At 38.1% G+C, this 16,126-nt stretch overlaps 1 protein-coding gene across 5 annotated transcripts in view; it reads right to left on the reverse strand.

Annotated features, from left to right (window-relative positions):
- The window catches only part of Bbx (BBX high mobility group box domain containing), a 233,458-nt gene that overhangs the window by 12,858 nt on the left and 204,474 nt on the right, over nucleotides 1-16,126 (reverse strand). For 4 of the 5 annotated variants that reach the window (XM_057766021.1, XM_057766020.1, XM_057766022.1 and 1 more), the window contains exons 12-15: nucleotides 15,648-15,783; nucleotides 12,616-12,764; nucleotides 1,482-1,571; nucleotides 122-181 (exon numbers count right to left, since the gene is read on the reverse strand). In XM_057766021.1, coding sequence (XP_057622004.1) covers nucleotides 122-181; nucleotides 1,482-1,571; nucleotides 12,616-12,764; nucleotides 15,648-15,783 — 435 coding nt within the window. The remainder of the gene's footprint in view (nucleotides 1-121; nucleotides 182-1,481; nucleotides 1,572-12,615; nucleotides 12,765-15,647; nucleotides 15,784-16,126) is intronic. The other variant, XM_057766025.1, reaches the window with a different exon arrangement.

Genomic DNA, 16,126 nt, shown 5'->3' on the forward strand with positions numbered 1-16,126 from the left:
AATGTGAACACACAAGTCTAACGGTTGAACCGACATAAATTTTGAATTTTTAAAAGACTGTAAAATTATTCCATTTTTAGCTTAGACCATGTATAATTAAATAACATATTGTTTCTTTTACCTTCTGTAGGGTGAATGGCATCCAAGAAGAATTGCTTGTGTGACCATTTATCCCCACTTCCTAAAAGGACAGAAAAGTAGAAATGAAGCTCTACTCCCAGCAGATATACACAGCACTGAACACGGTTGTGTGCACAGTGCCTTTAACACGAAACAACATACACATCAAACAGGATTTAACTTCAATTATTTTATTCTCAAAACTACTTGCCAAATAAACAAATGAGACTACATAAGATATGGACCAAAATAAGCAAATTCTGTCCTTTGTGAAATACGTTAGACAATATCTTGACTTTAATCAACACAATCTCAAGATCTGTAAAATGAAATAACAAACGCTGACATTTTACCTATATTATGTTTACTCACTAGAAGCAGAAGAAAGCAGATCATCAATATGTAATGGCAGAAGTTGATGTGGAGATGAAACCGAAATAAGTAAAGGCTGCAGGTACAGGAACATACAGACACATACATCCATACACAGTGCGCAGAAGCCGCAGTAAGAAGCCTAACATGCTGCACACACAGCCATGCAATAAGGGTGCAAATAAGCCTCGGGTGAGCAGGTTTGTGGTAGCTGTGACATTGACATGCAGGACACCGAGGAGAACCCACCTCTAAGGTCACACAGCTGTACTGAGTCAGATGTGAGGACTTATCTTTTATGTGTAAGAATGAAAGTCTTGAGTTATGAGAACAGAAATCTTAAGATGAACCCCGAAGAGGTCAAGGGTCCATCAAGCCCACAACAGCAATGGATGTTCAGAAAGGGCGAGGTGACAGAGTGCCCAAGTTTCTAATGCCCTCTGGAAATAGCAGCTCTGTGGCTGAAGGAGATTGAAAACTCCAGCCAACAACGAAGCGTAGATGGGGAAAAGACGTTACAATTTAGGAGTAGAATAAAAAAGGTTGTGAGAATTCTTAATTAACAGGGAAAGTATAGAAATGGCTGAACTTTCACAAGACTATAAAACTGTAGGATTTTAAGAAGTAGGAAAATGTGGTCAAGGTATGAAAGCTTGTCAAATGAGAAAAATAAGAATAGCCAAACAAAATAAATGGCTAAGAGGCCCAGAAGACTAAATTATAAAATGCACCAAACGTAAATGAGAAACCGTGATTTTAGGATTCATATGGAACTATGATCAAAGAGACAAGGAATGGACTTGAGCAGGAATCTAAATGATGGAGGTTTGCATAGCTGCGGAGTCTAGAAAAGATGAAGACGCCAAGTCGAGAGCCGATGGCACTGAGCAAGCAGAGGGGAGGAAAAGATGTGCGCAGAAGCTTTGCTCAAGGAGGAATCTGGAACGGAGGTGACCAAGAAACCTTAATGCAGGGGGAGGCACCAATACCTTTTTCTGGAACATTAGGCTTCTCCTTTTTGTGCTTATATTTGCTGACAATTTTGTGGAATAAGTTCTTTTTCTGGGACTGGAAAGGACCTACAGACAATATTATAAATATATTTTAAGTTCACAATGTTGCACACAACAATATTGTGGGTTTCGTTTTGTTGTTTTTAATGATCACTCCCTCCTCCCTTCTATGCAGTCAGTAAACTGAGTTGCAAGAAGTGTTCTCTTGCAGATTCAGTCAGCCAGCAAGTGCTCAGCCCGTTCTGTTAGGCTTATTTAAAACTCAGGGAGATTTTCCCTGGAAATGTGTTGGGCAAAAGCCTCCATTAGGGCTGGGACTCCCTGGGAGGATGCTATAGATATAGTGGGTAGAAACAGACTATAATCAGCTAACAGCAGAGAGATTATGGTTTGAAATGGAGAAGGCTTTAACTTTAGATTCCCAAAGGCCACAAAGGAAAGGATGGAATGCATGTCTCACTCTAAGAAACTGATCTCACAGGAAAAGCACTTTCAGGATAACCATTGACCTGAGAGCATTAGGCAGCTTTCTGGCCCTTTCTTGAGGCTAGGAAGGGAAGAGGTTTGGTGGTGGTGATTTTAAAAACGGAAGTATATTTGCTAAAGAGACATCTCAGAGTTTTAGTCCGTTTGGATAAAATGGAACTGCTGTTTTCCAGTTAAGGATCAGAATTAACAGCATCTTTCCTGAAGCAGGTTGTTTTCTATGCATTGCAGATCTTCATGTCTGAATAATTTTACATGGCTTTTCTTGTCTCATCTGTTAATGGGGATCATCACAGTGCCTAACTCACAGGGCTGGAGTGAGGATCAAAAAGCTCTTAAGTGTTACAGGCTCCCCTCCTGCATCTCACACTTATTAGTGTCTATGGCAAGCTCTGCCTTCCGGCTGGCAGCAAACTACCAATGTTTCCATGTGGTCAGTTTTTCTAGACCATCCTCCTCCTTGAGCATCAGTGTACAAACATTCCTTCCAATGAAAAAACAAAAGAGGTGTTGGCATTTGCTCAAACTTTCCACATCCGTTAGTGCCTCTTCCCCTAAATCCTCTGTAGCAAAACTGCCCTCAGAGGGGTTGCCTACAACTTTATTTTCCTGTTGTGTGTGAAACCCTTCCCTGACAGTCAAGAAAACGTAGTTTCCTCAGGTCACTACAACCCAAGGCTATGAAAGCCGAATGATGGTTCTCACTGCACAGGGCTGTCCAGTGACACAATGACTGCCCACTTGGATTACACCCTTCTACCTCCAACACTTCCTTCACTGGGTTCCTAGGATCAAGCCTTTTGCTTTGTCTCTTCCCTAATGGATCTTTGCCTCTGTTTCCTCTCACTAGGCACCCAAGTTGGGGACAACACAGATTTGCTGCTTGTCCTCTACTCTCACTTCTTCGGTGATTATTTGTCATCACCAGCCACAGGCTGGTGACTCACAAATGCATCACTCTAGCCAGATTTCTGTGTACTTAAAATGTCAGCAGCCTCACATAACAAACACGGTCCTATGAGATGCGGAGAACTGTTTAGTCTGTTACCCCATATCCTTGTTCACCACCCTCTAGCTGCACATGTAGTTTCAATCCTACTTTAAGGATCTTTATGTCAGCTGTTATGTCTGTTTAAAAATGCTGCCTGTACCCAAACATCAACAAAGTTGGCTTGCTTACTCCTCCAGACTGTCCCATGCAAAGCTGCAGCCCAACCTCATGCCCATCACTTGTGATCTCACTTTCCCAACAACCCTTTATTTCAGATGATTAGAAAGCAAGCACAAAGAAACAGCTATATTGAAATATAATTCATGTACCAAATAAATCACTCAATTAAAGTATAGTTAGTATTTTGCCCTCTAGAGATTTATGTACCATCAACCAAGATTTTTTTTTTTTTTTTTTTTTGGTTTTTCTCTGTGGTTTTGGAGCCCGTCCTGGAACTAGCTCTTGTAGACCAGGCTGGTCTCGAACTCACAGAGATCCGCCTGCCTCTGCCTCCCAAGTGCTGGGATTAAAGGCATGCGCCACCACCGCCCGGCTCCATCAACCAAGATTTTATCACCTCAAATATGTCACACCTGCTAGCGACTACCCATCTTATTCTGCATTTCCCCACTCATAAGCCACCTCTGAACTACGTTCTATCTCCACAGGTTTGCCTATTTAAAAATCTCATATAAACGGGCAATATAACAAGTAGTTTCAGCACAACATTTCTAGGGTTCTTCTGTGCTACAGGAAGCATAGATATCACTGTATGGCTATCCCAATTTGATCAGTTTATGGACTGATGAATTTATGGACTGTTTTCACCTTTTGTTTATACTGTTGGGTATAAACATAGATGTACAGGTGTTTTGTGGATGTATGTATGCATTGCTCTCGGGCATATACCTAGGGGTAGAAGTGCTAGGTCACATGGTCAGTGTGCACTATTTACTGTTTACTGAAACAGCTGCACAGGTTTATATTCCTGCTGGCCGTTCATAAGGGTTTCAAGCGCTCCACCATCTCTACCATTTATTGCTTTCAGTCTTCATGGTCATTCAATAGATCTGAAGCAGTATCATTCTCATTGTGATAATGACTTACATTTTACTGAGATTCAGTAGCAGACAACTTTTTTCTTAATAATGATTTGTATATCTCTGAAGAAATACTCTGATCACTTTCCTATTTTTGTTATTTTTATTGTTGAGTTCTAAGAATTTTTTTTAGAAATAATAAGCCCACTGTCAGATGTATAAGTTACAAATCTTTTCTCTCATAGTGTAAGATATCGTTTCGTTTTTCTTTAAAGCACAAACATTTTAATTTGATACTGTCTAATTTATCTATTTATCTGTGTTATCTTTTGCTACTTGAGCTTTTGATGGTTTATTTAATGATCCTCTCTGTTCATGTGAAGTCATAAAGACTTAACTCCAGTGTTGAACAGAAATGTGAGAATGAAGTTGGTCTTGTTTGGATACTTACAGGACAGCATTTACTCTTTTACTGCTAATATAACATGGATGTCACTTATCAGGAGGATTAAGCGAATCTTTCTTCCCCTGCTTTGGTGAATGCCTTTATCATGATGGTTCTGTCAAAAACTGTTGGTTGAGGATTTGTACATCCATATTTATATAATAGGCTGCAATTTTCATGTCTTGTGATGTCTTTGATGTTAGAGTGAGTCATAGGTATTGACATTGCTAAATTTTTAAGTTTGTGAAGAATTGGTACTGATTCCTTGTTTTTTATGTGTATATGTATATATGTGCTCCATATGAATGCAGGCAATTCTTCCTAAAAGCCTGGTGGAGTCTAGCTGGTGGCACTATCTGGGCCTGGACTCCAGACATCCTGAGCACATTCTGACTGCTGGCTAGATTTCTTGACAAGTCACATGTCTGTTCTTGTTGATTTCAGTAGTTCATGTTTTCCTATGAAATGTTATTTAATTTACCAGTGTATGGCATTCTGTTTTTGGTATTTACATATTTTTTCATTTATGTTCAGTTGATAGTAATGTCCTGTTTCATTTCAGATTCTAATAATGTTTTTGGTCACAATCTAGTTAAATGTTTGTTGCAATTTTCAAGGAACTGGTTTTGTTATTTCTCTGACATTTTCTTTATTACTTTTCATGTCATTAATTTTTTAAAATGTTTACTATTTCCTTTTGCTTCCTTTCAATTTGGGTTTGCCTTTCTTTAATCCCAAGGGGAAAGCCCAGTTACAATACTGATTTCAGATCTTCTTTCAGAGGGGAGTAAATATCTCTTCAGCTCATGCTGCATCCCTCCCATTTTAATGTTGTTTGCATTTGCATTCATCTCACCATTTAAGATTTTTTCTACTACTGATTTTTAATTTTTTTCTCCTATAGTCAAAGAAAATACTTTGCTAATTTAATTTTAAATTATCAGTTTGTTTCATGGCCTGTCACACATCAAATTTGGACAGTGTTCTACATACACACTCTGCAAGTGTTGGGTCGTGTCTGTTAGTTCTGGTTGGTTGAATGTTGTTCAAGTGCTCATTTTCCTTGTTGATCATTTGTGTAGTTGTTCTACCAATCTTTTATTTTTCATAGCACTTTTCACCTTCAAACATATAATGTATTTGTTTACCTGGCACTTATTTACTTATTTGGTCTTTCCAGTATAATAAAACCTCCATAGCAGCAGGTTCTTTGATTTTATTCACAGTTAGAATCAGAATACCTAGAATAGAGTTTACTATAGGACAGATTTACAAGAAAAGATTCACTTCATAAAGAACAAAGCACTAATAGGCACGAATGTGTGATAAATGTATTTTTAAAATTTAAATGCATTTTTAAAAATTTAAAAAACATTTTAAACATTAAAACGTATGTTTTAAGTATTTTTATCATTGATACCATAAATCTTTGCAAATGTTATGATCATAAATCATTTTTCTAAAAAACCAATAGCAAAAACTTCTGAATTAGTTGGAGTGGTTTGAAATGAAAATAGAAAATACTTCTATGCTCGCTTTTTTAGAAAAAAAGAAGCACCGAGGAAAAAGTAAATTAACAAGCATAAAGTAAAACCTGTCATGTACACATGCGACATCGATATTAGCAATGTTCTCCATAATTTGTTTGCAAGCATTGTTTCCTGGATTTTATAAAACCCAGGCACCTGCAGGCTGGAACACCTGAATGACATATAGGAGAAAGCAGAATAAACATTCTGAGACTTCTGGGCGCACAAAGACCTTACTAATTTACCAGTGAGAATTATAACGTAATGGCTCACATGGAAAGGGATACAAAAACAGACTGATTTGGTGTATAGGATGATTTAGAATAGAAGAAAAAGACTCATATCAGAGAAATCTAAGAAGTGTAAGTTAAGGACAAAGCTAAAGATGAATCTGCCCGTATTTACACACACACACACACACACACACACACACACACACACAGAGGCTTGTGTATAAAGAGCTTACATAAGCTTATATTAAAAATTCCTTACTCTGAGCCATCCCCCAAAGATGACTATAAATACTGTAAACAAACAATGGCTTCTTCAAAGACATTGACAAAAACACGAAAGGAAAGTAATGAGTAAGATCTAATCACAGTCACAGGAAAGCAACGATTTAGGAGTCAATAAATGAACAATTTCATTTCTGCTCACCAGTATGGCACATGTGCTTGACAAGCTGTCTAAACAAAATAAAGTTAAAAAATGATAGAAAATAGGAAATACAAGGAAATTTAGTAGTATCTGTTTCCTTTGTTATATTAACACCTAAGAGAGCACAAATGGGGAGAAAAGGAAGGAAATGAAAAACAGGAAAAAATGTTACAGCGAGAATCTTTCGGAAAACAAAGAAAAGATAACTGTTCTTCACTTGCACTGCACTTGAGGCTCCTACTCCATTTCTTTCTGTCCCAAACTGTTTAAGAGAACACTGGCATCAGTGCAGCCTCCTGAGGTCAACACAGCACAGCGCTGCTATGTAAGTGACTCAGGTCACACTTGTATCAGTCCTTTGCATTGCATTTCAACTTACCACAAGCAAAGAGGCTAAGAACACTGACACTGAAATCTTAACAATGGCCTTTCCAAAGCATTCATGCTCAGGGTCTCATGGAAAATGGACATTTTGGGCATGTGTTGCAGGGACACAGAAGTCACTTCAGTGTTAGCTTGGTCTGGTAACTTTTTCAAGGTCAGAGGTAAGACTCAGGCAAACCTGCTCTTCTGAACTGTTATATCACAAATGCCAGGTCTAACTCTACTGCCAGTAATTTTTCCCAGGTTCTATAATTTTGTGTGTTCTAATCAATATAAAAGCATAAGGATTTTTTCCTCTAAGACTAGGCTGGCATTTTTGTATTGGTTGCATAACTAATGAATCAATAAATTCCTTTGCAATAATTTGTAGAAAATTGCTCCCAGCTGCTGGGCATTGATCTGAGTAAGTTGGATATACCCATTCATCCAAGTTGGAAAGTATATCAGGCACAAACTATTAAGTTAGGATTCATGAATGGGGTGGAGCTACTTACTTGGGCTAGACACCCATGATTAAGGAACTCAAGACTTTGTAAGGTAGGGAGAGGAGAGTTGGGGGAAGAGGCTCAATGAAGTATAAGTGAGAATACTGTTATAAAATGCATTACTTTGAATGAGAATTAAAAACATAAATAAAATATAAATAAGTAAAATTGGGTATACTCACAAGATTATAACTTACCAAAATAAACACAATAAGAATTAGAAAGAAATTCATCATAGTCTGCCTTTTATAGATGCAAATCTGCTGCCACTATCTTCCTGAGAAAGTTTGGCAGCAATGAAGACTCAAACAGTTTGAGGGAAAATGACCAAGTTCTGCCTAAACTGGGAACTACAACCTCCTAGCAGGAGAGGCTAGCCTACCTATCTTCAGATCTCAGTCTCACAGAAGGAAAGTGTCATCAACTTCAAACAGCAGACTCTAGCTTCTACTCTGTGAAACCGTTTCTTTTATTAACACTATGATCTAAAAACAAAACAAAAAAATTCCTAGCCATCTTATGGAGAGGAGAGAGTAGCTGGATTAAATTTTATATTAGTGTTTTATATATGCTAAGCAGTTGTAACATCTAGCTAGCTTCTGTTTAACCATTACTTTCTTTTCCACTTTTAATATTTTATTTTGTATATGTGTGGTTTGCCTGCATTATGACTATGTACCACATGCAAGCAATCCCCATGGAAGCCAGAAGAGAGTGTCAGATCCCATGGGACTGCAGTTACAGATGGCTGTAAGCTACCACGTGGGTGCTGGGAACTTAGGTCTTCTCAAAGAGCAGTCAGTGTTTTAACTGTTGAGTTATCTCTCTAGTTCCCCATGTAACCATTTTTAACTTTAATATTAAAATGTAATGTGGGTTGGAAAACAAAACAGCAGTATATTTGACAAATGATGTAGGTGGGTCTTCTATCTATCTGTTGTTTCACTGGTTAATTAATAAAGAAAACTGCTTGGCCTAATAGGTCAGAACACAGGTAGATGGGAAAGACAGAACAGAATGCTGGGAGAAAGAAGGCAGTGAGGCAGACGCAATAGCCCTCCTCTCCAAGATGAACGCAGGTTAAGATCCTTCCCGGTAAGCCACCACCTCGTGGTGTTACACTCATTAATAGAAATGGGTTAATCAAGATGTGAGAGTTAGCCAGTAAGAGGCTAGAGCTAATGGGCCAAGCAGTATTTAAAAGAATACAGTTTCCGTGTAATTATTTTGGGTAAAGCTATCTGGTGGCAGGAAGCGACCCGCTGCTCCATCTACAGACAAAGGCCAAAGAAATATGCACAGATATAAAGAATAAGGAAAAGTCAAGGACTAAGACAGAGTCTAATTAAAACACATTCCAACTTGAACTCAATTTATGTTTTCTACAGGACCTGGCTGTTGTTAGAAAATTGCTGTTTTCTGACCCTAAGAGAGGCATACAGGGATCTAATGTACATGGGAAGTGGAAAAAGACAAATCTCCTGAGTACATTGGCAACATGTACGGGAGAGGGTAGAAGGGGAAGGGAGAGGAAGGGAGGGGAACAGAGAAAAATATATAGCTCAATAAAAACAAAACAAAAAATTTTAAAAAAGAAGAGAATTATGGTTTTCCTAGAACTCTGACTTCTGAGGCTTATTGTAAATAACACTTCATATATTATCAGTACTGATAAATTGATGTTCCAAAAGTAAACCCTCTTAGAGTTACAGTTTAACTTAGACTCATGATATAAAGCTTTCATTCAAAATCACAAGGAAAGAACAGAGAGATAACCTGGAAAACAATGCAAGATTGGGTTTCTATAGCTGAACTGCACTATGAGCTAAATGGATCACAATTTATTGGAGAGTTTGTTCTTAGAAGCAAAGGGAAACTCTTTTCCTAAATCATCATGCTGTGTTCTCTCATGACAAAATAAACCAAAGCCACTTGCAGGAAATGGCAGTCACTGTCATTCCTTACAATGTAAGGTGTAGGCATAAGAGATGGGGCAGAAAGAATGGGAAGATCATGAGGAGGAAGTGAGAGCAAGGAAAAAAGAATCATTGAGTTCAATGGGAAATAGAAGAGTAAACCCAAGTCAGCACTGTCATTCTGAGACACGCCTCAGTATAAAATGATAGATAGTAATTTCTCCTTTAAAAACTTCATAGAACTCACAAATACCCAAGGGGGTACCAAGTATATGTCAGGAAAAAACTAATGTTGAATGACAATGAATGAAGGAGAAAAAACACAAATAGGAAATTGGTGTGGGACAATGGTTTGTATTCTGTCAATTATATTTTAAATAAATGCTGATTGGTCAGTAGCCAGGCAGGAAGTATAGGTGGGACAACCAGACAGTAAGTAGAGGCAGGCAACAAGAACAGGAGAATTCTGGGAAGAAGAAAGCTTATTCCACAGTCCTGTCCCAGCCACAGAAGAAGCAATAAGGTACTGAGCCATGTGGCTATCATAGAAAAGAATAATAGGCTAATATAAGTTATAAGAGTTAATAAGAAGTCTGAGCTACTAGGCCAATCAGTTTATAGTTAATGTAGACCTCTGTGTGATTTCTTTGGGACTTAATGACTGTGGGAACCGGATGGTATAGAAAACTCAGTCAATAGGAAATTGTTGGGGTTAAAAACAAGTTTGCTTGTGCCAGGTAGAGGTGGCACAAGCCTTTAAATCCCAGAACTTAGGAAGCAGAGGCAGGTAGACCTCTGAGTTTGAGGCCAGCCTGGTCTACAGAATGAGTTCAAGGATAGCCAGGGCTACTCAAGAGAAACCCTGCCTTGAAAAAGAAGGAAAAAAAATGAGTTTCCCGTGGATACATGCTCTCCTACAGAAGAACTAATGATCTCATACACAGTGTTTGTTTTGAATAACTCATTATGCAAAAGTGCAAAGGGTCTAGAGTCTAAGAAAACAATCTCTCTATCCCCTAAAGATCGGGCAATTACAGCACAGCTGGTATGATAATTTCATTAATAACCTGCAGTCTAGTATACCGCTAATGCCAAATTGCAAATTGGCTATGAATACTATTTCTCCAGCTTGCTAACTAGAATATATTTTTTAATTTTTGCTTTATTTTAATTCCATTTTGTTTTATAAAACACAACATGGAGTATAATCTAAAAAGAGTTAGAAGAGTTCCCACATATACAATTCTCACATACCACTGAAGAACCAGCAGCTTTGTGGCTCAAGAAGTATAATGAACAAGTTAAGATGATGCTGTATGAAGCACAATGCAAAACTACAAAGAGCTATTTCACGTTGAAGAAATACTATTAATCTTAGCTGGAGAGGAGAACGCATGTAATAGACAACCAAGAAAGGTTTTGTGAAAATGGATCCTAACTTCAGGGTTTTGGCTTTCGAAAAATAATCTATCAGTACTTTCCAGGGTAGATAATTCAGCAATTTCACAGCTGTATAACGAATGTCTTGAACTGTAAGGAGTCGAATTAGGAATGTGTCTTGAACATCATTCAAGTAAGTGCCATTTCACTGGCTTGTGAAGTATTTGTCAGCATCTTTAAAGCCAAAAAGGGCGGTAGGTGGCTCAAGACAGCTGGCATCTTTGGCCCCCATGGACTACATGGTTTATTCCTAAGAATCTCCATGACAAAGACTGTCGTTTCGTGTGATAGCTGTCTCTGGTGTTCAACTGCCTGTCAACAGATCTACTTCAGCTCTAGTCCTCCTACCCACCTTAGAAGGTCTCCACAGAACACTATTTGATTTTCTCAGATAAGAAAGGCTGGAGATGCTGTATTTCCTGGTTAATTCTTTATTCTTTGGGTTTCTTAGTAACCACAGAAGGAAATGGGTAATTCTACAATTATTCTTATGTCCCTCTCAGCCTTTAATTATGAAGCAGGGTATTTTACAAACCTTTCAAGAATATCCTGAGATGCATATCCTAAAGTAATTCCCTCTTTGTTATGGCAATTACAGTGTGCAAAGGGTTTATAGATTTTGAGGGAGAATGGTTTAGCTTTTATTAGAGAAAAAAACATAAATGCATTTTTCCATATTTTAAATATCTTAAATATTCCCTCAAAATCCATAAAATCAGGGACTAAATCTGATTTGACACAAGCAGGAAACAGGTCACCACTTTTGCAAGATAATTACAAACAACTCATCTACCAAACCCTGATCAATTTGACCCCGAAGCAGTTGTAGCTTAGCCACTCCTGTGCATCATCTCTCCAGTTCCTGTCTGTGGCAGGACAGCTCATGAAATGACATCACTATGGGGAACATCACTAGAAAAAAGTTTCCCTAACCAATCTTTAGGCCTAAAGAAAAATCAAAAGACAAGTTCTTGTTGATAGCAATACTTAGATTCTGGGAAGGTCAATTCTTCATTGGGCCTGACTGGAAACCATGTTTGGCATTCAAATCATGCCCCAGGGTCTGCCACACAGGACAGACATGTCAACAGCTGTCCAGGTGTTGAGACCACTGAAAATGCAAACATCCTTAAAAAGTTCCTTTAAATGAGAATGTTGTCCCTGATTGAGTGTTGAGATCTACTCAAGTCACACTGATAATTTGAAGAGATTCTTGACACAGAAAGAGAACCTGATGCTCTTGAAAACATAAATGTAAACAAAGCACTTTTTTCAAACTTAAAGTATATTACTGGAGTAATCTAGGTAGTTTTATTTTGTTTGGATCTATACAGATGGTAAGTAACAGTGTCTGCTTCTCAGACAAAAAGAAGGTTTGCACAGCTCCAGAGCCTGTTCTCTTGCAGACTCATCAGATAAAAGTATTATTCAGTCAGTGGATTTTGCTCAACAAAATCTCAAAATTCCCAGAAAGCTCTGGAGAGTGGCAGCATGACCACATGACCATGCGTAAGACACCTGAGTACATCTTTAAGAGCAAATGTATAGACATGATGCAAAGAGAGAGGCTAAGGAGAATTAAGGGGAAAGAAAGGAGAAAGGAAGTAGAGCAAGACAGTTTTGGAAATCAACCTGCAATTCTACCTCCCTACTGCCTTGATTCTAACTCTAATCAAGGTAACTCTCTAAGGGAGCTGAAGTTAGTGGAAGGGCATCAGAGGCGCGGCCACAGCTAACCTTTGCTGGTTTTAGTCGATTCTGAGGACATGTTTCCAGTCTTCTTCTTTTTCCTTGGAATAGATACACATTTCCGGTCAAATGTAAGAGGACTATATTGAGGGAGGCTGTTGAATTTCTTTTCAAATTCCTCATCCAGCTTTGCCGAACTATTAGGAGAGAGGGGAGTTAATTAGCAAATGGTCAAATATTTAAACAGAAACTGATACATGAAATATTTTTAGGTACTTCAACTTGAAAACAGGGTCCCTAGGAATTAGGGCATTAAAAAAAATCCATGAAGGGAAAAAAAAAACCCACCTTTTTGGAAATTCTTGAGAAGACATCAATATAAATCCACACTCCTTAGAAAATACAGAATGGTTGAAGTAGAAAATTTGACATTCTCTCTACTGGCGTGGCTCAGGCTCATAAAATTAGACACAAAGTGTATCTACTCAGATAGGTCTCATTCTAAAAATTCATATGAATGCTCATGCATTAGCAAGTTTACAGGTCATATGATATATTGAGAGTATTATAAGTGGAGTCTTAAAAATTATTGACTAGTGATTGTTTAAAACATACACGAATTTTAGAAAGTATATAAAATTTGAATGCTAGGAAAGAAATTCTAGAGTGTTGACTAATGAGGAACAACACCCAGCTAGCAAAGTAAAGCCAGTTTTGAAAGGCTGGCAAGAGAGGCAATACCACTTTAAATGAAATCCACAAATGACTGGCAAAGGCAGGGAATCCTTGGGATGGTTTTGTCTCTAAGGGCCCCGCACAGCAATGGCAGCATGCCTGCTGGATCCTAGGCTAGCTGTTGGCTTTTGTTCAATGAGAATTACTAACAAAGGTACACTGCGACAGCTGGGTGAAGCTACAGAAGCTTGGGAGACAGGAAATGGAAAGATTGGGGAAGACTTCCCAGATACGTACTCCCATACCCATGACTCTCCTGAGACAGATTTTCAAAGGCTATTGCATTTACCCTGTTTCTCAGCAATGATGAGGTATCTCTTATAACTTGGCAGTTTAATTGATCAAGTTAGGTTTGGAGACAAGGTACTTCTGTGTAGCTGAGACTGACCTGGAACTCCATATTTAGCCGTTTTGTCCTTGAACCCATGATCTTCATGCTTCTGCTTTCAAAGAGCTGGTATGGGCATATGCCTCCATGCCAGCTAGCCTGGCTGCTCAGAGTGGAATCATCAATTTCACTGGCAAGCTTGCTGCTTATTATTACCACTTTGGTGAGTGTGTGCACATGTGTATGTGTCTGTGTGTGTGTGAAAGTTAGAGGACTACCTCAGGTATTTTTTTAAGAGTCATCCATTTTGGTTTCTTTGAGACAGGGAGTCTTATTTGGCCTGGAGTTTGCTGATTAAGTCTAGTTAGTTAGCCAGTGCACTCCAGGATCTACCTGTCTCTGACTTGCTAATGCTGGGTTTGCTACCATGACAAGGTTTTCTCTCTCTCTCTCTCTCTCTCTCTCTCTCTCTCTCTCTCTCTCTCTCTCTCTCTCTCTCTCTCTCTCTCTCTCTCTCTCTCTCTCTCTCTCTCTCTCTCTCTCTCTCTCTCTCTCTCTCTCTCTCTTCTTTCTTTCCTTTCTTTCTTCCTTTAAGAACATGGGTTTTGGGATTGAACTTGGGTCTTCATGCTACAATGGTAAACACCTCAGCAGCTCAGCTACACTCAGCAGTTCAGCTACCTCCCCAGCTTTCATGCTTGCTTACTTTATTTCCCTATATCTGTCTGTCATGAGCTGCCTCCTATCCTGGCTTGGTAGTCAGACTCACATAGTCCAGGAAGGTCTTTGTGATATGCATAGTATTATCTAGAAATGTCTTAGGATCACTTTTTTTTTTCATTTTTTTTTTTTAAATTTAAAGAATCCTACATTTGAAAGTATCATTTAGGAACAACAAATGGAGACTTTTCATACCATTACTTAAGCATAAAGTACATAAAGATAATTTGAAATACTTTGGACTTTTAAAATACTAGTACTAAAACTATTAACTATATTATTTCAATATAATATTGAAATATATGTATTTTAAGATAATCTTGTACCATAAGCCTCTACCTTTTCCCTCTATGATGCCCTGAAGTCTCAGAATTAACCAGACTTTAAAGCACTTTATTTACAAAAAAAAATTCTGTTTTCCACAAACAGAAATGAAATATTATGAATAAGTACAATATATTTAATGCTTACTTTTAAAAATATAAAAAATATGGAGAATTATTTGTATTCAATGTGTTTTTTTCAAATTAGGCTAATGTGAAATCTCAAAGGACTTTCAAAACAGCACAAGTGAATATGTACATACTTTTCTTACCAATATCAAGGACCATCTCTACTAACTTACTAACAAAACCCTTTATATTGATTGATTTTAGGTGTGATGGCATAACAGCAATCATGAAATAATAATCCTAAGTAATTTTATAATGATATGTGCCATTGCTTCCTCAGTATCACATTTCAATACATAATATATATTAGAATTATTTTTCTTAGAGTAACAGGAGGTTTTTTAAATACACCAATATTATAAGGATAGCATAATTTATTTACCTCATATTGTCGAGCTATCACTGTTTTATAAACATGTGTACCTATACTTAGAAATATTAAACACACTAAAATGTAAACAATGGCATAAAATGTGCAAAATGTAAATATACAAATAAAATCCATCTTAGGCTCCAGATGGCAACATGAGTTCCAGTAATTGATAGCAAAATATCCACAGTTATTTCACTACTGCACTGTGGTGGACCTTGATCAAACTCAGGCCCAAGCTTAAAATGTGTGTAGTTTGTACCATAGCTAAAGTGCAAATGACATTACCAATTCATATGGCTGGTTAAGAGCAGGAATCAATAAGACCCCTGATCTGTTTTCAATAGGGAGCTTATTAAGACAAGGGCTAACAGAAACAAAACAAAACAAAACAAAGTTAGTACCTCAGGCTTACTTAACACTCTTGCCATACTAGGTTACGCAGTGAAGGTTGCCTGTGCTCATAGGCACTTACCCAAGGAAGGAGTCTTCCCTTAGCTTCTTCTTAAACTTCTTGCTCCCACTGGTCCCACTCTGGTTAAATGTCCAGCTCTCTTCACTCCAACACCCTTCATGATCAGAGGAATTTCCTTTTCCTGAGCTCCGTTTCCCTAGGAAACCCAAGTGAAGGGGTTTGCTCAGAATACTAGGGCCAGAAATTAGCTCAGGTCCTTCGCAAGTGACTTCCTGGCCCCTTTACCTATCGTTTCCATGATTCTATTTGTAGCTATCAGTACCTGGAACGACTCAGGTTGGACTGCTTCTAATCAGGGAACTGTAGAGAACAATCTTCCCTCTGAAGTAAGCAGTCCAGTCCATTTGAGAACCAGCCTCAAGTGCGAGTCTGTGGCTAATAGACAATATTAATTCTACATTTCTCAAGACTCACTGAAGACATCCCTGAAGAATTACATCCTCCTAAGCTCTCTCTACTCAGGTCTTATTTGTATACAG

Source organism: Chionomys nivalis, chromosome 3, assembly GCF_950005125.1.
Source record: "Chionomys nivalis chromosome 3, mChiNiv1.1, whole genome shotgun sequence".
Taxonomy (NCBI): domain Eukaryota; kingdom Metazoa; phylum Chordata; class Mammalia; order Rodentia; family Cricetidae; genus Chionomys; species Chionomys nivalis.